We start from the raw sequence: 25,789 nt of genomic DNA on the forward strand, positions 1-25,789 counted from the left end.
ATGTCCATTAGCATGGTACATTGTTTTCCACCCCCTTACTTTAAATCTGGAGGTGTCTTTGGGTCTGAAATGAGTTTCTTGTAGACAGCATATTGATGATTTTTGTTTTTTTAATCCATTCTGATATCCTGTGTCTTTTGATTGGGGCATTTAGCCCATTTACATTCAGGGTAACTATTGAGAGACAAGAATTTAGTGTCATTGTATTGCTTGTAAGGTGACTGTTAACTGTATATTGTCTCCATTCCGTTCTGGTCTGTTACTTTTAGGCTTTCTCTTTGCTTAGATGACCCCTTTCAATATTTCCTTTAGGGCTGGTTTGGTGTTTGCAAATTCTTTTAGTTTTTCTTTGTCCTGGAAGCTTTTTATCTCTCCTTCTATTTTCAGTGACAGCCTAGCTGGATATGGTGTTCTTGGCTGCATGTCTTTCTCGTTTAGTGCTCTGAATATATCATGCCAGTTCTTTCTGGCCTGCCAGGTCTCTGTGGATAAGTCTGTTGCCAATCTAATGTTTTTACCATTGTATGTTACAGACTTCTTGTCCCGGGCTGCTTTCAGGATTTTCTCTTTGTCACTAAGACTTGTAAATTTTACTATGAGATGACAGGGTGTGGACCTATTCTTATTGATTTTGAGGCAGGTTCTCTGTGCCTCCTGGATTTTGATGCATGTTCCCTTTGCCATATTAGGAAAATTTTCTACAATAATTCTTTCCAGTATGCCTTCTGCTCCCCTCTCTCTTTCTTCTTCTTCTGGAATCCCAAGTATTCTGATGTTGTTTCATCTTATGGTATCACTTATCTCTCGAATTCTCCCCTTATGGTCCAGTAGTTGTTTGTCTCTCTTTTGCTCAGCTTCTTTATTCTCTGTCATTTGGTCTTCTATATCATTAATTCTCTCTTATGCCTCATTTATCCTAGAAGTAAGAGCCTCCATTTTTTATTACACCTCATTAATACTTTTTTGATTTCAGCTTGGTTAGATTTTAGTTGTTTTTTTTTTTTTTTAGATTTTATTTATTCGTTTGACAGACAGAGATCACAAGTAGGCAGAGAAGCAAGCAGAGAGAGGAGGAAGCAGGCTCCCTGCTGAGCAGAGAGCCCAATGTGGGGCTCAATCCAAGAACCCTGAGATTATGACCTGAGCCAAAGGCAGAGGCTTTAACCCACTGAGCCACCCAGGTGCCCCAGATTTTAGTTCTTTTATTTCTCCAGAAAGGGCTTTTATTTCTCCAGACAGGGTTTCTCTAATCTTCTATACCTTTTTCAAGCCTGGCTAGCACCTTGAGAATTGTCATTCTGAACTCTAGATCTGACATATTACCAATGTCCATATTGATTAGGTCCCCGGCCTTCAGTACTGCCTCTTGTTCTTTTTTTGTGGTGAGTTTTTCTGCCTTGTCATTTTATCCAGATAAGAATGTATGAAGGAGTGAATAAAATACTAAAAGGGTGGCAAAGACCCCAGTAAATTGTGCTTTAACCAAATAAGAGGAGACCCCAAATCGTGGGGGGAGAAAAGGGGGTAAAAAGAAGTTCAGAAAAATTTAAAAAAATTAAAAAGGGGAAAAAATAAAGAAAAAAAATATATTAGATTGGTGAATAGAACAGGTCCACCCACTTAATTTTGGGAGTATTTTGGTCTCTTAGAAGAAACTACCTCCCAAAATTTTAAAGAGTGAAAAACATATATAAGGGTAAACACGATGAAGGGATGGAATATGATTATAAGGATGAAAAAAAATATTTTTTCAATTTCTAAAAAAGGAGTTGATAAGATAAGTTGGTTGGGAGAATAAAGAAAAAGAAAGTGGAAAGAATTTGCTCAGGCTGGAGACTAGAACAAAGCCCTGTGCTAGATGTAGGGTGTATTTTGATCTATTAGAAGAAGTTGTACCCCAAATTTTTTTAGAAGAAAAAAACCCTATGTGTATACAAAAAATAAAGTTAGATACAATGAAGGATAAAGTGTGACTATAATAATGACGTTTTGAAAAAGATTTTTTTTGAAGGGTATTGTTAAGATAAACTAGTTTAAAAATGTTAAAAGAGGAAAGGATAAAAGTTTAAAAAATTTGCAGAAGAAAAAATAAAATAAAAAAAATAATTAACTTTGCAGGACTAAAGAATCATGGGGAGAAAGCCATGAATTCCATGCGTTGCTTTCACCTCCTCTGGAATTCCGCCATTCTCCTTAGTAAGTGAACGTGTTCATGGCTGGATTTCTTGCTGATCTTCTTGGGGAGGGGCCTGTTGTAGTGATTCTCAAGTGTCCTTGCCTGAGGTGGAATTGCACTGCCCTTACTAGGGGGCCAGGCTAAGTAATCTGCTCAGGTTCACTTTCGCTTTCGGGAGCTTTTGTTCCCTGAAAGCTTTCTGTAGAGTTCCAGAGGACGGGAATGAAAATGGCAGCCTCCCAATCCCTGGCCCAGAGGAGGCGAGAGCTTAGGGCCCACTCCTCAGTGCGCCCTCAGAGAAAAGCGCCCAATCACTCCCATCTCCCTGGCCTCAGCAGCGCTCCGAGCTCACCCAGCCTGTGACCAAGCATCTCTGTCTCTGGCACACAGCCTCGCCTGGAGTCTCCGAACCCCGCAGATCCCTGAGCTCTTCCAGGGGAGTCTCCCCGCATCTTGTGGGCTCCCCACGCACAGAGAAGTGACCTGTGCCACGGATCATGATAAGGTAACCCCGAGTTGAGTGCTCACTCCTTGGCTCTGTCTCTGTAGCCGGCTTCCCTGCTCTAATACCTGTGAGCTCTGTGACACTCAGACACCCCGATCCTTCTGTGACCCCACGGGACCTGAGACCATGCTGTCCCTGCGTGGGCTTCACCCCTGTTTAGCCTCTGGAGGTATGTTCCTCAGTGGAGCAGACTTTTAAAGGTTCTGATTTTGTGCTTTGTTGCTCTGCCACTTGTCAGGAGCCGGCCCCTCCCCCTGCAGTCTATCTTCCTGTCACTTTGGATTCACTTCGCTGCCAGTCCTACGTTTCAGAAAGTGGTCGATTTTCTGTTTCTAGAATTGTTTGTTGCTCCTCTTCTCTTCGATCTCCTGTTGGATTTGTAGGTGTTCGGAATGGTTTGACAAGCTATCTAGCTGATATCCTGCTACCTGATGTCCTCTCAGCCTGCGACTTCTCCACCATCTTCTTTGTCTGTCTGTCTTATTTCACTGCACATAAAGCCCTTGAGGTCCATCCGTATGTCTCAAATGGTAGGATTTCCCTCTTGTAATGGGTGAATAACATTCCTGTGTGTGTGTCTATATGTGTGTGTACATACATATACCAACTTCATTTCTTTATCCATTTATCTGGCGATAGATACTTAGATTGTTTCCATGTCTTGGCTCTTATAAATAATGCTGCAGTGAACATGGGAGTACACATATCTTTTCAGAATAGTGATTTCATCTCCTTCAGTTATATTTCCAGAAGTGGGGTTGAAGGATCATACCATTTTCCATGACTGCACCAGTTTATATTCCTAGCAGCAGTACTTATATTCCTACAAGCAGACTTCCTTTTTCTCCACATTCTTGCCATCACTTGTTATCTCTTGTCCTTTTGATGAAAGCCATTCTAACACGTGTGAAGTGATACCTCATTGTTGTTTTGATTTGCCTCTTGTGATTATTAGTGGTATTGAGCATCTTTTCTTTAACTTGTTAGCTGTCTGTATGTGAAAAGTGCGAGCTAATAACCTAATTGGGGAAAATCTGAGCGCTTTCTCTCTATGGTCAGGGAAGTCCACTCCTACCACTTTTATTCAACATAGTACTGGAAGTCCAAGCTACAACAGTCAGACAACAAAAAGAAAAGGGATCCAAATCAGCAAAGAAGAAGAAACACTTCCACTCTTTGCAGATGACATGATACCGTATATAGAAAATCTCAAAAGATTCCAACAAAAAACTGCTAGAACTATATGTCTTCTTTAGAAAATGTCTCTTCAGCTCCTCTGCTGATTTTTTTTTAAGATTTTATTTATTTATTTGACAGAGATCACAAGTAGGCAGGGAGGCAGGCAGGGTGGGGGGAGCAGGCTCCCCACTGAGCAGAGAGCCTGATGTAGGGCTCGATCCCAGGACCCTGGAATCATGACCTGAGCTGAAGGCAGAGGCTTTAACCCACTGAGCCACCCAGGCGCCCCTCTGCTGATTTTTAAATCAGATTGTTTATTTTTTGCTACTAAGTTGTATATATATTTTTTAATTAAATTTTTTATTTCTTTTCAGCGTAACAGTATTCATTGTTTTTTCACCACACCCAGTGCTCCATGCAATCTGTGCCCTCCCTAATACCAACCACCTGGTTTCCCCATCCTCCCACCCCGCCCCTTCAAAACCCTCAGGTTGTTTTTCAGAGTCCATAGTCTCTCACGGTTCACCTCCCCTTCCACTTTCCCTCAACTCCCTTCTCCTCTCCATCTACCCTTGTCCTCTATATTATTTGTTATGCTCCACCAATAAGTGAAACCATATGATACTTGACTTTCTCTGTTTGACTTATTTCACTCAGCATAATCTCTATTTTTTAAAATATTTTGGCAAGTAACCTCTTATCAGATACATGATTTATAAGTATTTTGTTCCGTAGGTAGGCTTTTCATTTTGTTGATGGTGTCTTTGCTGTGCAGAAGCTTTTTAGTTTGATATAGATACACTTTTTAATTTTTGCAGCTGTGGTTTGTGTTTTTGGTGTCTTAATTATTGCCAAGATCAATGTCAAGGAGCTTTCCTCCTAAGTTTTTTTCTAGGAGTTGCATGGTTTTCAGGTCTTATGTTTAAGTCATTAATAATTTTGAGTTAAATTTTGTAAGTGGTGTAAGACAGGTTCAATTTCATTCTTATGCATTTGGATATATAGTTTTTCCAACAGCATTTTAAAAGAGATTATCCCATGTCCTTTGAGTATCCTTGGCTCCTTTGTCAAATACAAGTTGATAGTATATGTGAGGGTTTATTCTGGGCTCTCCATCCTGTTCCATTGGTCTATGTGTGTGCTTTAATGTCAGTACCACATAGTTTTGGTTACTATAATTTTGCAGTGTAGTGTGAAATCAGGATATCTGATGCCTCCATCAGAGTTGTCTAGAAGCCATTTCAGGCTTCCAGAGGAGCCCAATCAGATCACAGATATAGGCTGAGTAGAGTCCAACCCTTGGGAAAGTAAGTAGTCAAAACACCTCCCAGGGAAAAAGTGGGAGCCTTGTGTTTCTATCTCTTCCCTCTGTGCTGAGCCCAGGGGGATAACCATGAGAAGAACTTATGTTGTCCTGTAAAAACTGCCTCTTGGTTTTCTGTGGTATCTGGGAACTTGGAAACACCAAGCCACATTGCTTTCAGAGCTAGAAGATATGGGAGCCAGTCCCTCAGGTTTGCCATACAAGTTGGGGCCCGATGTGTGTGGTCTTAAACTTTCACTCTTCAGGGAGATTCTGAGTTGGGGATTCTCTCCTGGTTGTAAGGTGCTGTCCCAGGAGTGGGGTCGATGGTGTGAGCATACCTCAGCTTTTCCTACCTGTTTAGAGGTCAGTATTTTCTCAGTCCTCTGATATGTAGGAGTCACCCAACCAGTTTCTGGATTTCTCTCAGAGGGAATTAATCTCTGTGTACCTGTATGGTGAGTGTGTTCCCAGGAGGAGGGGGAGGTCAGGAACCATCTCTTCTGTCATATGGATGGTGTTGGTGAGAATTCATTAAGTTTAAACATTTAACCAGACCAATATTAGGTCAGATTTATTTAATATGTAGTATTGGGCAATGTAAAGGAGTGTTTAAAAAAAGACACCTTAGGGTCCTATAAAAATGACAGTTTGTAGGACAAAAATGATCAGATACCGGAAATCAAATACTGGTGGCATCAGTCTAATATCTGTCTCCATGGCCACATTGCCTCCTTCTTTTCTCTGTGTCTCCTTCACTTTTACCTGTTTTATAAGGAAACATATGATTTCTATTTAGGGGTCACCCAGATAACCCAGTGTAAGTGCATCCTTTGGAAAGACCCCTTTTCCAAGTAAGTTCTAATACTATTCATCTTTTTATTATATGAGGTACTAATCACAAATTAGGGGGATTAGGATGTGGACATATCATATCAGGGGCCCCCATTTCACCTCCTTCAGATGTGCTTTGATTGACTCCATCAAGAGGCCTATTCTCATCTGACACTGGGAAGGACAGTTTCTTGTCCCTGGCATCATGTTCCAGCATGACATCTATATTTGCTGCCACCACCTTGTAACTGGAGGAGAACGAGTCCCAAGACAAAGCCACCAAATGGAGAACAGAGTGAAGCCCACTCCCCTGTTTCACATTCCCTGTCTCGAAGTTCTAATAATGACAACTGTTTCCTGTTCAATCATATTAGGGATAGGTATATTTCTCTTCTTAGAACTAAAGGCTTCCTCACTGATGAAACACAAATAACTGACAATTATTTCAAAATGAGATGATATCATTATACCAATTGTATAGATAATGAAACTGAGTATAGTGGATGGATACTAATATTGCCTCAAAGGAATACACCTTACCAGTGACTGGTCTCCATAATTACTAAGTTGGGGTGTGAAAGGTGAGCTCCCTTCCTTCACTGTAGCCTGATTTGGGTTTCAACTGACATGGTCTGTTATGGGATGAGGGAGAAGCAAGTCCCTAAATATGACAACAGTCATTTTTCTATCCTTTCTCTGAGCTATTCATATTCTGCATTTACTTCTTCTGAGTCATCCATACAAACATAAAACTTTGATCTCTGCCTCAGGCTCTACCTCTGAGGAACTGAGAAAAGCCTTGAATAAGAATTGATATAATTTGTCAAACTTAAAAAGCTAAAGAAAAATAAAAGTTAGGTTTAAGCTCTAAGTTAAAATATACTTGGCTGTTATGTTATCTACTTATGTTAGAAGCATTCGGTGATTGAAGAATTAAACTTCCTTGTTCTCCTGTGATTCATATAACGTTGATTTATTCTTACAACCCAGCCCAAGGCACATGGCATGATCACAGAAAAAAAGGTATCCTACTGACAAGTTTCTTCAAGGCACCCTGCATGTCACTATTCCTCAGACTGTAGATAAAGGGGTTCATCATTTGAGGAATCACGATGTACATCACGGAGGCCACAGCAGTCTTCCTGGAAGAGTCACTAACTGCAGAAATAATGTATACTCCAAAAGCTGTCCCATAGAACAAGGACACAACTGACAGGTGAGACCCACAGGTGGAGAAAGCTTTATACTTCCTGCCTGCTGATGGCATTCTCAAAACAGAGGAGAAAATTTGAGTGTAAGAGAAAATGATTCCAGAGAGTGGAACACCCCCAAATAAGCCAGCTGCAAAATATGCCAAGATATTATTGATGAGAGTATCAGAGCAAGCAAGCTTGACAATCTGACCAAGTTCACAGAAGAAGTGGGGGATGTCCAAGTCCTTACAGAAGGATAACTGTAGTATCATCAGACTATGGAGCAGGGCATTGGCAATGCTAGTGAGCAGGGAGAGCACTGTCAGCAGGCCACAGAGTTGGGCATTCATGATAACGGTGTACCTCAAGGGATGGCAGATGGCCACATAGCGGTCATAGGCCATTGCTGCAAGGAGAAAATTTTCTAAACCAACAAAAGTCAAGACAAAGCAGACCTGGGTGAGGCAACCTGTATAACTGATGCTCTGAATCTGTGCTTGGATGTTCACCAGCATCTTTGGGATGGTGGTTGTGCTTAAACAGATGTCAGTAAAGGACAGGTTGGAGAGGAAGAAGTACATAGGGGTGTGGAGGTGGGAGTCAGAGATGACAGCCAGGATAATGAGCAGATTTCCTAGGATGGTGACCAGGTATGTGGACAGGAAGAGACTGAAGAGGAGGTGCTGCAGGTCTGGATCATCTGTCAGTCCTAGGAGAAAGAATTCTGAAAATACTGTCTGGTTTCTGGGTTCCATGTTGTTGATGAATCTGATGGAAAACATGGGGTGAAAAAAAAAATAAAGGAATGGTCTCTGGGTGAGCCACAGCAACATCACCTGGGAATTGTTAGAAATACAAATTCTGGTATCAGTCCAGATATACTGCTTTATTAAAATTTATTTATTAAAGTTTATTAAACTCTGAGGTGCAGAGCAGCCATCTATTTTTGGCAAGCCAGCCAGATGAATTTGATATCACCAAAGTTTAAGAGCCAGTGCTTTTAGAAAAATGAAAAAAAAAATTGAGAATCCATGCTAATTTTTCCTATGCTAATTTTTCCATCATTATTTCCTGGTCTTTTCCCCCCTCTTTCCTCCATTGGCCCTTATTTTGTTTTTTTGATCACAAGCTCTGCTTCACACATTGTGTTAAGTGCTAAGTTTAAGATGAATAAGAATGGTGTTTCCTTCAGAAATATTTCTTTTCTCCAAACAGTAGAAAGACAAGAATGATGTTATTCAGTCTCTCCTACAGAGTCTGCTCTGCCATCTTTGACATGCTCAGAATCATCTGAAAGCTGTGTCAAATTAGTGATGAGTTAAGTAATTTTATAACTCCATTCACCCATGGGGACACTTAGGTGAGGTGAATTATATCATGGATATGAAGTACACAGTGTGTGGCAAAGACTAGGTCTGAGTTCAGGTCATCTGACTGCTGAAATGACAGTCTCTTTTTTTAAGTTTTTATTGAAGTTCCAGTTAGTTAACTTAGAGTGAAATATTAATTTCAGGTAACAGTCCATGATTCAACACCTCCACACAATACCAGATGGTCAAACAAGTGCCTTTCTTGAACTCCATCATCTAAATTATCCCTCCAAGCCCTCCTCTCTGGTACCCATCCATTTGTTCTCTATAGTTAAGAGTCTGTTTCATGGTTTCTCCTCTCTCTTTTCCCCTGTACTCATTTGTTTTGTTTTTTAAATTCCACATATGGGATGACTTGACTGACTTGGCCAATCATTTTTAATGCTCCTGCATTATACAGCATTAGCATTCCTAAAACATCTTGTGTTTCATATGTTCCTTTCATAATTTTAATATTTTCATTTTGAGAAATGCCTTAAATCATTCATCACATACAAGGTATGTCTACCTCTATCCATGACATAGAGTAGCAATGTGAAAATACGTAGCAGGTCATGGCATTTATTGAAGTGTATGCTCTACACCTTAACATAGATTGAAAAGTGTTGTTTATAAAATTGAAAGTCTTAAGACTCCTTCATGGAAATGCTACTCATCTATGTTAGTGGTTCATTCTAAGAGAAACTAGGCAACTATGTCAGTGATGTTCTCTGTCCTTAGGGGACTTTCCCACCCAAGGTGATGGGTGGCATATCATTTTTAAAAAGCAGCTACATGAGAGAAGATATTTGCAAATGATATTACAGTCAAAGGGCTGATATCCAAGATCTGTAAAGAACTCCTCAAACTCAACACTTAAAAAACAGATAATCATGTCAGAAAATGGGCAGAAGACATGAACAGACACTTCTCCAAAGAAGACACACAACTGGCTAACAGACACATGAAAAAATGTTCATTATCATTAGCCATCAGGGAGATTCAAATCAAAACCACATTGAGATACCACCTTACTCTAGTTAGAATGGCCAGTTTTAATGAGACAGTAAACAACAAGTGCTGGAGAAGATGTGGAGAAAGGGGAACCCTCTTACACTGTTGGTGGGAATGCAAGTTGGTGCAGCCACTTTGGAAAACAGTGTGGAGATTCCTTAAGAAATTAAAAATAGAGCTTTCCTCTGACCCTGCAATTGCACTACTGCGTATTTACCTCAAAGATACAGATAATAGTGAAAAGATGGGCCAACTGTACCCGCAATGTTCATAGCAGAAATGGCCACAGTCACCAAACTGTGGAAAGAGCCAAGATGTCCTTCAACAGATGAATGGTTAAAGAAGATATGGCTCATATATACAATGGAGTATTATGCCTCCATCAGAAAGGATGAATACCCAACTTTTGTATCAGAGTGGGTGGGACTGGAGGAGATTATGCTAAGTGAAATAAGTCAAGCAGGGAAAGTCAACTATCATATGGTTTCACTTAGTTGTGGATCATAAGGAATAACATGGAAGACATTGGGTGTTGGGGAGGAGAAGTGAGTTGGAAATCGGAGGGGGAGATGAACCGTCACAGACTGTGGACTCTGAGAAGCAAACTGAGGGTTTGGAAAGGAGAGATGTGAGGGGATGGGTGAGCCTGGTGGTGGGTATTCAGGAAGACCCATATTGCATGGAGCACTGGGTTTGGTGCATAAACGATTCTCAAATACTGAAAAAATAAAATTAAATTAAAAAAAATTTAAATAAAATAAAAAAAAAACCACACATACATACTATTTAGCCTTGCTAGGTCACCTCTATTAAACTGTTTATGATAACAATAAATAAATAAATAAATAAATAAATAAATAAATAACAGCTACATGAGAGAAATAATCAAATGCACAGACTCTTCAAAATAGAGGAAAATTCAAACAGTTATCGGTCCTTCGAAGACAAAGACCTTGAAGACAGTGCAGATTTATAAGATACTTAGAAGGTAATCTGGTACCCTAATAGGATTTCTTTGTGAAGCAGTGGTGCTTCCTCACCTGGGGGAGACAGAAGTGGCCATGACAGCCTTTATCATTTGGTGTATTCCATAGACCCAGAACTCAGAATGTGACCCAAACCAGCACTTGCTTTGTGAAAGGGAAAAGCTGCTCAACTGCATGGAGGCATTGGTGTCTTCAATATAGAGTGGAAACTGTCACCAAGTCTTATGGGGATGTTGTAGTGATGAGCAGTTTATAGAAGAAAAGCAGCCAGCACAGCACTCCGCATATGGGACACTGCTAGTAACATTTACTGTCTCTGTGTGTGTGTTTGTGTGTTTGTGTGTGTGTGTGTGTATGGTTTTGGTCCAGGAACAGTGGCACCTGGAATATTTCATTTGTCAGAAGGAAGCAGTGGGAAGGACAACAGAGGAAAGACAATAAAAAGAGAGTACATCCTTACCATGATACCTGCAAATTTCAGAGAAGTGTTTATGAGTTGAAACTCTAGCTGGGGATCCTTATTATGCAGAAAAGGAATAAAGTGCCCAGGAATGATGTCAGTATTCATTTGGCATGGACAGATGATGAACTGTATAGCAATCAAAATGAATTAAAGAAAAAATGAGTACCCAACATTTGCATCAACATGGATGGAACTGGAGGAGATTATGCTAAGTGAAATAAGTCAAACAGAGAAAGACAATGATCATATGGTTTCACCTATTTGTGGAACATAAGGAATAGCATGGAGAACATTAGGCAAAGGAAGGGGAGAATGAAGAGGTGGGTAATCAAAGGGGGAAATGAACCATGAGAGACGATGGACTCTGGGAAGCAAACTGAGGGTTCTGGCGGGGGCATGGGTGAGCCCAGTGATGGGTATTAAGGAGGCCACATATTACCTGGAGCACTGCTTGCTTTATGCAAACAGTGAATCATGGAATAATGATGTAGTGTATGGTGACTAACATAACATAATAAAAAATCATAATAAACAAAAAGAGAAAAATGAATCAGGATTATAGGTTGATATAATATAAAAAGCTAAGAAAAATTTACATGAGAAAACTTATATGTTTTCAAATATATATGTTGAAATCTCTCAGGCTATAATCCCTAATAAAAATAAACCCCAGCAAAAAATAACAGAGAGACCACAGTGAAGTGCTGGGTTTCCCAATAGTTGATATGATCAAGTTTAGACATTTCACTGTCCTCATTCTTGGTGTTTTGATGGCGATAAATCATAGAGATACACGTGAAGCCCCCACATCATAAGTTTGTACAATCTTGATTCTTTTCCTTCTCCAGGGGAACCAGTACACTGACTTTATATACATTATTCCCCTGAAATTTTTATTATGATTAGTATTATCCTCTCATAAAAAAACTTATATTCTTTTGCATTTTAAAAGCTTTATATACATGGAACCATACAATACATGCCATTTAAAACTGGCAGGCTTATGCTATTTACTTTTTTGTTATGTTGGTATATTTAGTCCCATTCACTAATTTTAATTACCAGAGAGTATTACATGATATTGTCACATCAGTTTATTTCTCAATTCCCTAATTGATAGTTATTATGGTCAATGTCTTTTATCCTATGTATGTTTATGAAGACGTGCAATATGAAACTATGCATGGGGGATACCATCATATTCGAGATTGTATTGTGTCTGGGAAGAGAGAACAGGAAAGGAGGTGGAGAAAAAGAGGTGCTTTCTCTTTGCATATACACACATTTTTCTACTTTATAAAAAAGACCTGAAGCCAGTATGGCAGAATGTCAACATTTGCTCATTCTGGAATGAGTGGAAGGGTGGCCATATGTTTTTTGTTAAAAATCTCTGCTATTGTTATATAAAATGCTTGGTAATTTTATGAAGAGAAATTACATGTCCTAGGAAAGTGTCTGGCTCTGTCTGTCTGTATGTGACTTCCTTCCTTGTGTCCTCAAGTGAGCTACAGGGATAATATCCTCATCTCCACATGGTATGTTAGGAATCAGGAATGCAAGTAAAAGGAAAAACTGACCCAAAACCCTTCCCCATGACCATCACAAGAACCAAGTTAAGTGGGAGAAAGTATATAATAGTCATCTTGTTTTAAGAGGGGCTGATTTCTACTCAGGAGGAAAATACATTCTGTCATGTTTTAGAGAGATTAGGAGTCCAGCTGATTGAGACTGGGGTCTGTATCCATACAAATGGGAACTTGTTAACAGAAAAACAGGCTGGAATGTGTGGGACACTGGGTCTCATCATTTCATGCATGCCTACTCCTCATTGCTTCCCCTGGATGAATCTGTAGTAAAATGCCTGCTCTCCTTACTGAAGCATTAACTAAAGGATTTTCAGTTACCTGGCTGGCATCAGTGTGGAGTGGTGCATGACATGTCACCTAGATACAAAGATGGAAGATCTGTCTTCAGGAAGGGCAGAGAGATCAAGTGAGGCAGTGGGCTTGTGGTCAAGAGAGATCATTCCTGGTTGGAGCCTCAGGTGTGCTTCTTCCTGACTAGGTAAGGGCTATGGAATTAGGTTGTCACAGGCTGACTCTTTACAGTGTTCTCTCCCTGGAGGGTCAATATCCAAAGCTCCTCATTAGACAACACTTTTAGTGTCCTTCCGATCCCTGGGCTCTGCAAATCCTTAAAGACCAAGACTATAGAAGAGAGGGATGCCTGATGGCTAATACTTGAGACTTTGAGGCCAGGCGTATGTCATATATTCTGCCTATCTGTTCATGCTCACCTCCATCTAACACACCTTGCACACACATACACACACTCCTTTTCTAATGAATTCTATACTTAAAGTTACAAAGGTATCACTATATGATTACGGATATCTCAAAGCCTGATTGCCATTTTAAGTGTGCAGATATTTTTTACATATGGGTGTAAGTAATAAATTTATAAATATAGTTAAGATATTGTAGAATTCAGACTCCTAGGGATATTTCACCTTTGGAGTCATCGAATGTTTCCTGTACCTCTTAACTGATCTCTGTGTTTTAAATGGGAAAATCTCATTTATTCTTTGTGATCCTTGTGGCTGTGATTAATGTAGACAGACTTCATACTCTTTTCAAACTTTCATAATCACTTGTTCCAAGTTCTGCACAATAGATACAGTGCACATTTTTCTCCCCATTGGGGGGATTTTAGATTGAATGGCGCTTCTTCATTTTTATTTATTTATTAAAAAATCTTTTTTTTTTAGATTTTATTTATTTATTTGACAGAAATATAGACAGTGCAAGTAGGCAGAGTGGCAGGCAGAGTGAGAGGAAGAAGAAGGCTCTCTTCTGAGCAGGGAGCCTAATATGGGGCTCAGTCTGAGGACCCTGGGATCATGCCCTGAGCCCAAGGCAGCTGCTTAACTGACTGAGCCACCCAGGCACCTCTAAGATCTTTTTTGAGAGAGAGAGAGTGAACAAGGATGGGGAGAGGCAGAGGGAGAGAGAGAGAATCTCAGGCAGGTTCCATGCCCAATGTAGAGCCAGACATATAGCTCAATCTCATAACCCTGAGATTATGACCTGAGCCAAAATCAAGAGTTGGATGCCTAACCAACTATGCCACCAAGTTACATCAAGGTTCTTTATTATTATATTTTAGGATTATTTATTTATTTATTTATTTGACAGGAAGAGAGAGAGAGAGAGATTGCATGTGATAGCAGAGGGAGGGGCAGAGTACAAAGAAGATGGAGAGAGTCTCCAGCAGACTCTCCACTGAGTGTGGAACTTAACTTAGGGCTTGATATCATAACCTGAGTGAAACCAAGAGTTTGGCACTCAACTGACTAAGCCATCCGGTACCCCAGGTTCTTCATTTTTAATTGTGTTATGATGAAATACAGTGTCGCTGGAAGGCAGTAGTGGGCAGTTTGTCCATCACCCAGAGATTTCATCTGTAATAATAGGTGTGGGTGATACTCCATATTCGTATTCACTGGAAAACTTTTTTTTTTTTAAGAATTTCAGTATTTTCATGTATTCACCAATGTATTTCACATTTTAACTCTTTCTAATGGACTTTTCTTAATCTATGTTTTCAAGGTATATTTTTTGAAAGTAGACTGATGACAGGATGGCATTGTAATATTAGTCTTCACCGTCTTAACACCAGTAAACTTCAAACACATGAAAGATAGAGAAATATGAATATGTAGTTGGGCTCAAAAAATGATATAGTTTTCTGTGTGCCATAAGAAAAAGAAAATGTAAATGGCAAGTGAGCTGGAGCCAAAGGGTTCTGCTGATTTATGTTCACATAAATACTTATTCTTCTGAGTAATGAGGAATAAAGAATGAAAGTGGACTCCAATCTTACACCACTCACAGAAGTCAGTTCAGAATGGATTAAACACTTCAATGTAAGAGCTGAAACTATAAAACTCCTAGGACAATACGTAGGGGATAGCCTGATTGACATTGTCTTGGCAATGATTTTTTGGATTTGACATGAAAAGCAAAGGCAACAAAGCAAAAATAAATGTGGGAGTACATCAAACTAAAAAGAATCTACATAAGAAAAGGAACAATCAAGAAAATGAGAAGACAACCTGTGAAATGGGAGAAAATCATTGCAAAACTCATATCCAATAAGGGGCTCATATCCCCATTATATAAGAAACTCATATAACTTGGGGTGCCTGGGTGGCTCAGTGAGTTGAAGCCTCTGCCTTCGGCTCAGGTCATGATCCCAGGGTCCTGGGATCGAGCCCCGCATCGGGCTCTCTGCTCTGTGGAGAGCCTGCTTTCTCCTCTCTCTCTGCCTGCCTCTCTGCCTGCTGGTGATCTCTGTCTGTCAAATAAATAAATAAAATCTTAAAAAAAAAGAAAGACACTCATATAACTCAATACCAAAACCTCAAACAATCGGATTTTATTTTATTTTATTTTATTTTATTTTTTTAAGATTTTATTTATTTGACAGAGAGAGACCACAAGTAGGCAGAGAGGCAGGCAGAGAGAGAGGAGGAAGCAGGCTCCCCATTGAGCAGAGAGCCCGATGCGGGGCTTGATCCCAGGACCCTGGGATCACGACCTGAGCCAAAGGCAGAGGCCTAACCCACTGAGCCACCCAGGTGCCCCCAGATTTTATTTTTTAAAAAAGATTTTATTTATTTCGCAGAAAGAGAGAGCACAAGCAGGGGGAGTGATAGGCAGGGGGAGAGGGAGATACAGGCTCCTTGCTGATCAGAGAGCCCCAACATAGGGCTCAGCCCCAGGACCCTGGGATAAAGACCTGAGCCAAAGACAGATGCTTTAACTAACATAGCAACCCAGATACCCCTCAAATAATCAGATGTTAAAATAGGCAAAGGAGACTATCAAAATCCTAGAGGAGAACATAAGTAGTAACTTCTTTGACATTGGCCACAGCAACTTCTTTCAAGACATGTCTCCAAAGGCAAAGGAAACAAAAGCAAAAATGAACTTTTGGGACTTCATCAAGATCCAAAGCTTCTGCACAGCAAAAGAAACAGTCCACAAAACAAAGAGGCAACCCACGGAATGGGAGAAGATATTTGCAAATGATACTACAGACAGAGGGCAGATACTCAAGATCTGTAAAGAACTCCTCAACTCAACACTCAAAATGGGTGTGTCAAAAAAATGGGCTGAAGACATGAATAGACACTTCTCCAAAGAAGACATACAAATGGCTATCAGACACATGAAAAAATGTTCATCATCATTATCCATCAGGGAGAGTCAAATCAAAACCACATTGAGATACCACCTTACTCTAGTTAGAATGGCCAAAATTAACAAGCCAGTAAACAACAAATGCTGGAGAGGATGTGGAGAAAGGGGAACCCTCTTACACTGTTGGTGGGAATGCAAGTTGGTGCAGCCACTTCGGAAAACAGTGTGGAGATTCCTTAAGAAATTAAAAATATAGCTTCCTTATGACCCTGCAATTGCACTACTCGATATTTGCCCCAAAGATGCAGTGAAAAGAAGGGCCATCTGTACCCCCAATGTTCATAGCAGCAATGGCTACAACTGCCAAACTGTAGAAAGAGCCAAGATGCCCTTCAACAGATGAATGGATAAAGAAGATTCGGTTCATGTATACAATGGAATATTATGCCTCCATCAGAAAGGATGAATACCCAACTTCTGTATCAACATGGACGGGACTGGAGTAGATTATGTTGAGTGAAATAAGTCAAGCAGAGAAAGTCAGTTATCATATGGTTTTACTTGTGGAGCATAAGGAATAACATGGAAGACATTGGGAGTTGGAGAGGAGAAGTGAGTTGGGAGAAATTGGAGGGGGAGAGGAACCATGAGAGACTGTGGACTCTGAGAAACAAACTCAGGGTTTTGGAGGGGAGGGGAGAGGGGGATGGGTAAGCCTGGTAGTGGGTATTAAGGAGGGCACGTATTGCATGGAGCACTAGGTGTGGTGCATAAACAATCTTGGAACATGGAAAAAAATAAAAAAAACAAAAAATGTAAATTTTTGGCTATGTGCATTTTGCCTCAATTTTAAAATAATAAATACCATATGATCTCACTTGTGTGGAATTTAAGAAATGAAACTAATGAACAGAAGGAGCAAAAAAGAGAGGAAGGCAAACCATAAAATGGGTTCTTACTGAAAAGGACAAATTGAGGGTTGCTGGAGGGGAGGTGGGTTGGGGGTGGTTTAAATGGGTGGTGGGCATTAAGGAGAGCACTCGTTATGACAAGCACCAAGTGTATGTAGGTGATGAATCACTAAATTCCACTCCTGAAACTGATATTACACTGTATGTTAACTAACTGGGATTTAAATAAAAACTTGAAATTAAAAATTTTAAAAAACATAAAATAGGAAAAGGACCTGAATAGCCAGCTTCTTAAAAAAGACATAAAATTACCATCGTGTACCTAAAAAGGTTCTCAACATCACTAGACATCAGGGAAATGCAAATCAAAACCTCCCTGAGATATTACTTTATACTTGTTTACATGGCTGTTACCAGAAACACCAAATACGCATGAGTAGATTAAAAAGACAACCCATTTACACTATTCGTGGGATTATAAACTGGTACAGCCACCATGAAAAATAATATAGCAGGTCCTTAAAACACTAAAAGTACTATAAGGGAGACCCAAATAAATTTAAAGAATATTTTATTGTTGGATAGATATGCACAGTGTCATAGAAATGTCAGTTTGCCTTAAATAGCTTTATGGGTTTAATGGAAATTCTGTAATGTTATTGTGTTTGAGAGACTGATTTTAAAATTGTTTGAAAGCAATGGAGAAAGAGTATTTGATTTGATGGCAGATGAGAACAGAGTAATTGCTTTCTTATATATCAAGATTAATTATAGAGATACAGTAAGTAAAATGGTCTGGTTCTGAAGCAGAGTGAAAAATAGATCCAATGAAATGGGCACACATAGGAAGATTCTATTGAGGACAGAAGCAGTGGACAGTTTACTTATGACAATGGCATTGCAGGGGAAGGATGGTGCCATTCAACTAGTCTCTAGGTGGTAAGACTCTAAATATTGAAACAATACAAATTGCTTAGCAGGAAACTGGCATTATTAGAGTTCTTGTTAAGATAAGATAATCAGGATAATTAAAAAAAAAAGATCAGATTATCAGGATAATTGGTAAAAGAAATGAGACATCAGTTTGCCAAATTCCTTGCCTTTCTCAAATTCACATAGGCTGTTTGCCTCATGCTGAGACTGAGAATGCTTTGCTTTTATTTTTTAATATAATTAATATAATTTAAATTTAATTTTAATATAATATAATTTTATTTATAATAAATATAATATATTTGTGAATATATTATATTATATATATTATGAATATAATATAATTAATATAAATTTATATATTATAAAATTATATATTATATATTATATATTATACATATTATATATAAATATATATAAATATATATATTTATATATAATTATAAATATATTATATATTATATATAATTATAAATATATTATATATTATATATAATTATAATATAGATAAATATATTTATATTTATATAAATATAATTATATAATATATATAAAATTATATATAAATATATTTATATATATATAAATATATATAATTATATATTATATATTATAATTAATATAATTAATATAATTTTAATATAATTTTAATTTAATATAATTTTATTTATAATAAATATAATATATTTGTGAATATATTATAATATATTGTAATTATATAATATATTTGTGAATCACCAGGTTTACACACTTCACAGCACTCACCATAGCACATACCTTCCCCAAAGTCCATAACCCCACCCCACCACCCTCTCCCTACGCCCCCTCCCCCCAGCAACCCTCAGTTTGTTTTGTGGGATTAAGGGTCTCTTATGGTTTGTCTCCCTCCCGATCCCATCTTGTTTCATTTATTCTTTTCCTACCCCCCAAACCCCCCACGTTGCAGCTCCACTTTCTCATAACAGGGAGATCATATGATAGTTGTCTTTCTCCAATTGACTTATTTCACTAAGCATAATACCCTCTAGTTCTATCCATGTCTTTGTAAATGGCAAGATTTCATTTCTTTTGATGGCTGCATAGTATTCCATTGTGTATATATACCACATCTTCTTTATCCATTCATCTGTTGGTGGACATCTAGGTTCGTTCCATAGTTTGGCTGTTGTCTCCACCTCTTTTTAAAAGAGATTACTTTTTGTTTTTTTTCTAAAGATTTTATTTATTTATTTGAGAGAGGGAGAGTGAGCAAGAGAGAGCAGAGCACAAGCCAGGGGAGGGGCAGAGGGTGAGGGAGGAGCACACACCCCACTGAGCTGGGAGCCCAATATGGGACTCAATCCCAGGACCCTGGAATTGTGACCTGAGGTGAAGGCAGATGTTTAATGATTGAGCCATCCAGGTGCCCTGCTTTTTATTTTTTTAAGGTTTATTTTTATTTATTTGAGAGAGAGTGTGTGAATGTGAGGAGAGGGAGAGGGAGAGGGAGGGAATCCCCAAACTATTCCCCGCTGAGCACAAAGCCCATCGTGGGGCTGGATCATATGACCCTGAGATTATGACCTGAACCGAATCAAGAGTTGGACTCTTAACTGACTGAGTCACCCAGGAACCTCTCTTTTTTTAATTATATATTTAAAGTGTACATAATGATGAGTTGATACACATACATAATGGAATTATTACTGTGAGCAAGCTAATTAACGTACCCATCTCCTCACATGGTTACCTTTGTTCTAGTGTCTAGTCATTAAGAGCACATCAAATCAAGGCTGAGGCAAGTCCTCTGACTATAATCACACCATTGTTTGGCATTTTCCCCACCCTCTCCTTCTGTCACTAACATTTTCCTGAGAACAGTTCCCCTAAAACAACCATATAAAGAATCACTTACTCTAATTCTTCTTCGATGGTTTCCAAAAAATCAGTTGAACAGTGTTCATATAAAGTTTTAAAAATACCAAAGCTAAAGAAACCAAAGTCAGTTTTCAAACCTAAGTTGAACTCCCTTTATGGTGTTTAGCCACTGAAACATAAAAACTTGCTGAGGGAAGGGTCAGACACTCTGACTCACTCCATATTCCTATACTTTGACTCATTCTAGAAGCCCAAGAGCAAGGCAGATGACACAATAACAAGATGTTTCTCAGATGAGTTTCTTCAAGGCTCCCTTCATGTTCTTGTTCCTCAGGCTGTAGATAAAGGGGTTCAACATTGGAGGGACCACGGCGTACATCACAGAGGCACTTGCAGTATCCCTGGAAGAATGAGTAACTGGAGAGCTAATGTACACCCCAAAAGCTGTCCCATAGAACAAAGAAACAACTGAGAGATGAGAACCACAGGTAGAAAAGGCTTTGTATTTCCCTCCAGCTGATGACATTCTTCGAGTGGAAGAGACAATTTGAATGTAAGAGAAAATAATCCCAAGGAGAGGAACACCACCCAATATGATAGTTACTAAATACACCAGGATGTTATTGATGAGGGTATCAGAACAGGCGAGTTTGATGACCTGAGCAAGTTCACAGAAGAAGTGGGGAATTTCCAGGTCTGTGCAGAAGGAGAGTCGTAGCACCATCAGACTGTGGAGTAGGGCATCTGCAGTGCTGATGCTCAGGGAGAGTAGAATCAGCAGAGCACAGAGGTGGGGGTTCATGATGACTGTGTACCTCAGTGGATGGCAGATGGCCACATAGCGATCATAAGCCATTGCAGCAAGGAGGAAGTTTTCCAAGCCTGCAAAAAAGAGGACAAAACCAACCTGGGTGAGGCAGCCTGTGTAACTGATGGATTTGCTCTGTCTTTGGATGTTCACCAGCATCTTGGGAATGGTGGTGGTGCTGAAGCAGATGTCAGTGAAGGCCAGGTGGGAGAGGAAGAAGTACATGGGCGTGTGGAGGTGGGAGTCAGAGCTGATAGCCAGGATGATGAGCAGGTTTCCAAGCACAGTGACCAGGTATACGGTCAGGAACAGTCCGAATAGAAGGGGCTGCCATTCTGGATCTTCTGAGAAACCCAGGAGGAGGAATTCTGCTACACCTGTTTGGTTTTCTGGCTCCATGTTCTTGATGAGACTGATGGAAATAATACAGAGGAGAGGATATGTAACAGATGTACAAGGATCCCTTGTATATATACAATGGAATATTACTCAGCCATCAGAAAGGATGAATACCCAACTTCTGCATCAACATGGATGAGACTGGAGGAGATTATGCCGAGTGAGCTAAGTCAAGCAGAGAAAGTCAACTCTCATGTGGTTTCACTTACTTGTGGAAAATAAGGAAAAACATGGAGGACATTAGGAGAAAGAAAGGAAAAATGAATTGGGGGAAATCGGAAGGGGAGACCAACCATGAGAGACTGTGGACTCCAAGAAACAAACTGAGGATTTTTGGAGGGGAGGGGGGTGGGGGGATGGGTGAGCCTGGTGGTGGGTATCAAGGAGGGCAAGTATTGTATGGAGCACTGGGTGTTATACATAAACAATGAGTCTGGGAATGCTACATCAAAAACTAATGATGTATGGTGAGTAACATAACATGATTAAAAAAGAGAAAATCCTGACATGAATTGAATCATACTATTTTTTCTTTTTAAAAAAGTTTTTACTTAAATTCCAGTTAGTTAAATACAGTGTCATATTATTTTCAGGTATACAATATCATCATTAACACTTATGTACAACACCCAGTGCTCATCACAAAATTGAATATTATTAAGCTTTGCCAGGGAACCTGGGTTGCTCAGTAGGTTAAGCATCTGCCTTGGGCTCGGGTCATGATCCCAGGGCATCAAGGCCCAGGATTCAGCTTCCTGCTTGGTGGGGAGCCTGCTTCTCCTTGTCCCTCTGCCCCTCCCCACTACTCCCTCTCTTTCTCTCTCTCTCTTGCTCTCTCACTCGCTCTGCTCTCTCTCTCTCTCTCTCAAATAAATAAATAATATTTTAAAATCTTTTCCTTTGTCTTTTACCTCTCTTTTGGTCTCTCTCCTTTCCTCAGCCTCTTTTGTTTTTGTCCTCTTTCTTTCTTTTTCTTTTTTTGTTTTAATTTTTTATTTCTTTGCAGCGGAACAGTATTCATTGTTTTTGCACCACACCCAGTGCTCCATGCAATCCGTGCCCTCCCTAATACCGAGCACCTGGTTCCCCCAACCTCCTACCCCCCCCTTCAAGACCCTCAGGTTTTTGTCCTCTTTCTTAACACTACTCAATTACCCCAATTTTTTAAAAGATTTATTTATTTATTTATTTATTTATTTGACAGACAAAGATCACAAATAGGCAGAGAGAGGAGGAAGCAGGCTCCCTGCTGAGCAGAGAGCCCAATGTGGGGCTCCATCCCAGGACCCAGGGATCATGACGTGATCCGAAGGCAGAGGCTTTAACCCACTGAGCCACCCAGGCGCCCTTCAGTTACCCCAATTTTATTTACTCATTCTTCACATTGTGCCAAATCATAGGAATAAGATAGGAAAAACGTAAGTTTTTTTCCTTTCAAAATTCTGCAGCTTCCACTTAGCCTGCAGGAAACTCAAAACCAAGCAATATTAACTCAGGGTTTCCCAGCAGAGTTTCTCAAACTGTGCTTTGCATCAGAATCCACTGGAAGGTTTGTTAAAACTCACATTGCTGCCCCCTGCCCCAGCTCTGAATATGAGATTCGGGCTTAGGGATCAGGCTGACAATTTGCCTTTCTAATAAATTCCCAATGTTGCTTCTCTCAGTGTGAGTTTTACTTTGAGGACCCCAATTTTAGAGTGTAGAAGATTGTGGGCGTGGAAAATCAGCTTGACGACAGGTTGCAGCCAACACATCATAACTATGGGAAGAATGGTGGCTTGGCTTATCAACGCTCTGCGGAGTGAGCCAGCTGGGAGTTCAAATCCATGTCTCAGTTAAGTATCTTTATATTCTTTTTTTTCCTTCCTTCCTTCCTTTCTTCACTAACACTCTGCTTTTATTAACTCATTCTTAATTACAAAATTAGACTCTATCATTACTGTGTAGCAATAACTTTTGAGAACTCCAGATTAGCTCTTCATTTTCAATGGGTCATCCCAATCTGCCTAATATCTCATTTCCATTTCAGTGTCTGGTCACTGGAGTCTAAAACAAAAGCCTTGCTATAATTGTTGTAATTAATGCTAATAGCAGATATTACACAAATGAATGTAATGATTATTTTGAACTGCACACACTCTCTTGAACACAGCATCTGTTGCCAGACATGGTCTTCAGTAGTCTTCTCATGCTAACTAATTTTATTCACTCACTGCCCTATGAGTCAGGTGCTTCTACCATCCTCCTGTTTACTCCTGAACACAATTTGAAGAGAAAGGTCAGGCGGCAGCTGGGTGGCTCAGTTGGATAACTGTCTGCCTTTCGCTCAGGTTTTGATCCCTGGGTCCTGGGGTTGAGCCCCCAAACAGGCTCCCTGCTCAGTGGGGAATCTGCTTCTCTCTTTGTGCCTCTCCCCTTGCTCGTGCACTTCTCTCTCAAATAAATAAATAAAATCCTTTAAAAAATGAAAGAAAAGAGAGAGGTCAAGTGAAGTGAAATTACGGATATAAAATCTCGACACTCCAGTGAGATGTGGTGCAGGGACTTGAACTCAGGCTTCCAGACTTGGAGCTGAACTCAGAACACCATGTGATGCAGTCTCTGTCTAGTGCAGGTATAGGTGTCTTGAAGGGTTGATCAGACTTCATCACGTGCCTTTTGAAAGTTTACACCCGCATAAGACTGCAAGTGTTTCAGGGCGCCTGGGTGGCTCAGTGGGTTAAAGCCTCTGCCTTTGGCTCAGGTCGTGATCCCAGGGTCCTGGGATTGAGCCCCGCATCGGGCTCTCTGCTCAGCAGGGAGCCTGCTTCCTCGTCTCTCTCTCTCTCTGCCTGCCTCTCTGCCTACTTGTGATCTCTGTCAGATAAATAAATAAAATCTTTAAAAAAAAAAAGACTGCAAGTGTTTCCCCTGCTTGAACGTCATCTAATCTCTGACCACATAGGTAGTACGTAGCAAGTGATAGCTTCAGAACACTCCACACTCAGAACCAGAGATCAAGATTATAATATGGTACTTTAAGTCGTTACGGGTATTTTTCAATGAGATTCACTTTTCTCCTAGTATTAGAATATTAAAACATTCTCTTAAGGTGATACATAACACATCTATATTTTTCCTCCATACTGAAGAATTTGAGGAAGGAGGAATTGCTTGGCATCTTGAAGGAAAAAAAAAAAAAAAAGCAAAAATTTGTTAGTGTGTTTAAAGCAGAATCCTGGGAGGAGAAAGATAAAGTCTACTGATACTAATGTCCGGGCTGCTTGACAGGAGTGTTGGTGTATTGGTAAGAAGAGGAAGAAGAATGTCAAGTTAGCTTTCAGAGGGAAAATGGAAATTGAGAAAGATATATCTGGATACCTCAAATGTCTTGCTAGTTAGGCTTAAAGAATTTAATCCATAAAAATGGGAGCTTAGTGCCTGCAGAATGTGAAACACTTTTTATTTAGGATGATCGTGACAATTAGTTGAGAAAATGAGACCTTATTTTTAGGAATATCTACCTCTCCCTGCACCCAGGGACCCACAGTCCCACCCACCCACCCCACCCCCACAGCACCATATGAAATAAATACATGCATACTCTTTTTGTTTGATCAGCAGTCACATTTTCATACATTTTCAAGATTTTGTTTATTTATTTTAAAGAGAGAGAGAGAGAAGAGAGCAGGGAGAGGAGCAGAGGGAGAGGGACAAGCAGACTCCATGCTGAGTGGAGCCTGAAGCAGGGCTTGATCTCACCACCCTGAGATCATGACCTGAGCCAAAATCAAGCGTCAGACTTTCAATAGACTGAGCCACCCAGGTGCTTTTTTCCTTTCCAGGGTAGCTTAATGAGATCAGTCCCTTCTTTCATTTCCCTCTTTTTATGTGGATTAAGGAAATAATTCCTTCCTACTCAGTTTAATGGACTTTCTATCGCTTTCAAAAAAAATAACAGTTCTGTCCCTGTTGTATAACAGAGTTTTAAGGAAAGAAATGTTGAAAATCATTCATAGAAATTCAGATTCTCCTCTTTCTATGTGTTTAGGCCCCTATCAAAGTCTGGGTCAGGCAATCTTGGCCACTCATTTCCAAAGGAATCTTTAATTTATGTATCAGGAAGAACTCAAGGGTACCTCTGTTTCCTTTGTTACAGTGAACTCCTGAGAATACTGTTATGGATCACCCCAAAAGGCAAAACATGGCTATGTCCTGGATGAGCCAGTGGATCTGCCAAATATTCTTAGGAACCGGTGTTTTAGAAAAAGTCTCTTCTGTGAGCAACTCATTAAGATTAACTGATGTTCAGAACTGAATGGTCCGAGGTAATCTCTATTTCACCAGTGAGAAACTATGAGCCCTTAGCATGGAGTCGTGAAAACAAGCAACCAGAAGTGCAAATCAGCTTTCCAATTTGGACACATAGGAGTTTGATTCTGTCTCCAGCACTTGCTTTGTAAAGAGGGACGTTTTCTTTTCAACTGTGCAAGAAGCCTAAGTCTCATTTGGATAATGAGAACCATTATAAAACCTTATGGAAATGTTGCAAGAATGAGTGATGAGTAGATGAAATCACCAAACACAGTGTTTGATATACGAGACACTCTCAATATTTCCTATTGTGATTTGTTTCTGCCATGGACACAAGGGTACCACCTGGCATGGTTCAGTATAAAAGGGAAGTGATTGGAGG

The 25,789-nt window shown here is 39.7% G+C and overlaps 2 protein-coding genes across 2 annotated transcripts in view; both read right to left on the reverse strand.

Moving 5' to 3' along the window:
* Positions 1-7,006: 7,006 nt before the first annotated feature.
* LOC308349566 (olfactory receptor 7G2-like) lies at positions 7,007-7,972 on the reverse strand (the record flags this gene model as incomplete). The annotated part of the gene is made up of 1 exon (XM_080814312.1): positions 7,007-7,972. The coding sequence occupies one exon, from the start codon at positions 7,970-7,972 to the stop codon at positions 7,007-7,009; it is 966 nt and encodes a 321-aa protein (XP_080670438.1).
* Positions 7,973-20,196: 12,224 nt separating this feature from the next.
* LOC308353704 (olfactory receptor 7E24-like) overlaps positions 20,197-25,789 on the reverse strand; it is a gene marked incomplete at both ends in the record, with an annotated part of 36,854 nt that continues 31,261 nt past the window's right edge. The window contains 1 exon segment of the mRNA XM_080820695.1: positions 20,197-21,127. Coding sequence (XP_080676821.1) covers positions 20,197-21,127 — 931 coding nt within the window.

The sequence above is a fragment of the Martes martes genome, assembly GCF_963455335.1.
Source record: "Martes martes genome assembly, chromosome: 1".
NCBI classification, from domain to species: domain Eukaryota; kingdom Metazoa; phylum Chordata; class Mammalia; order Carnivora; family Mustelidae; genus Martes; species Martes martes.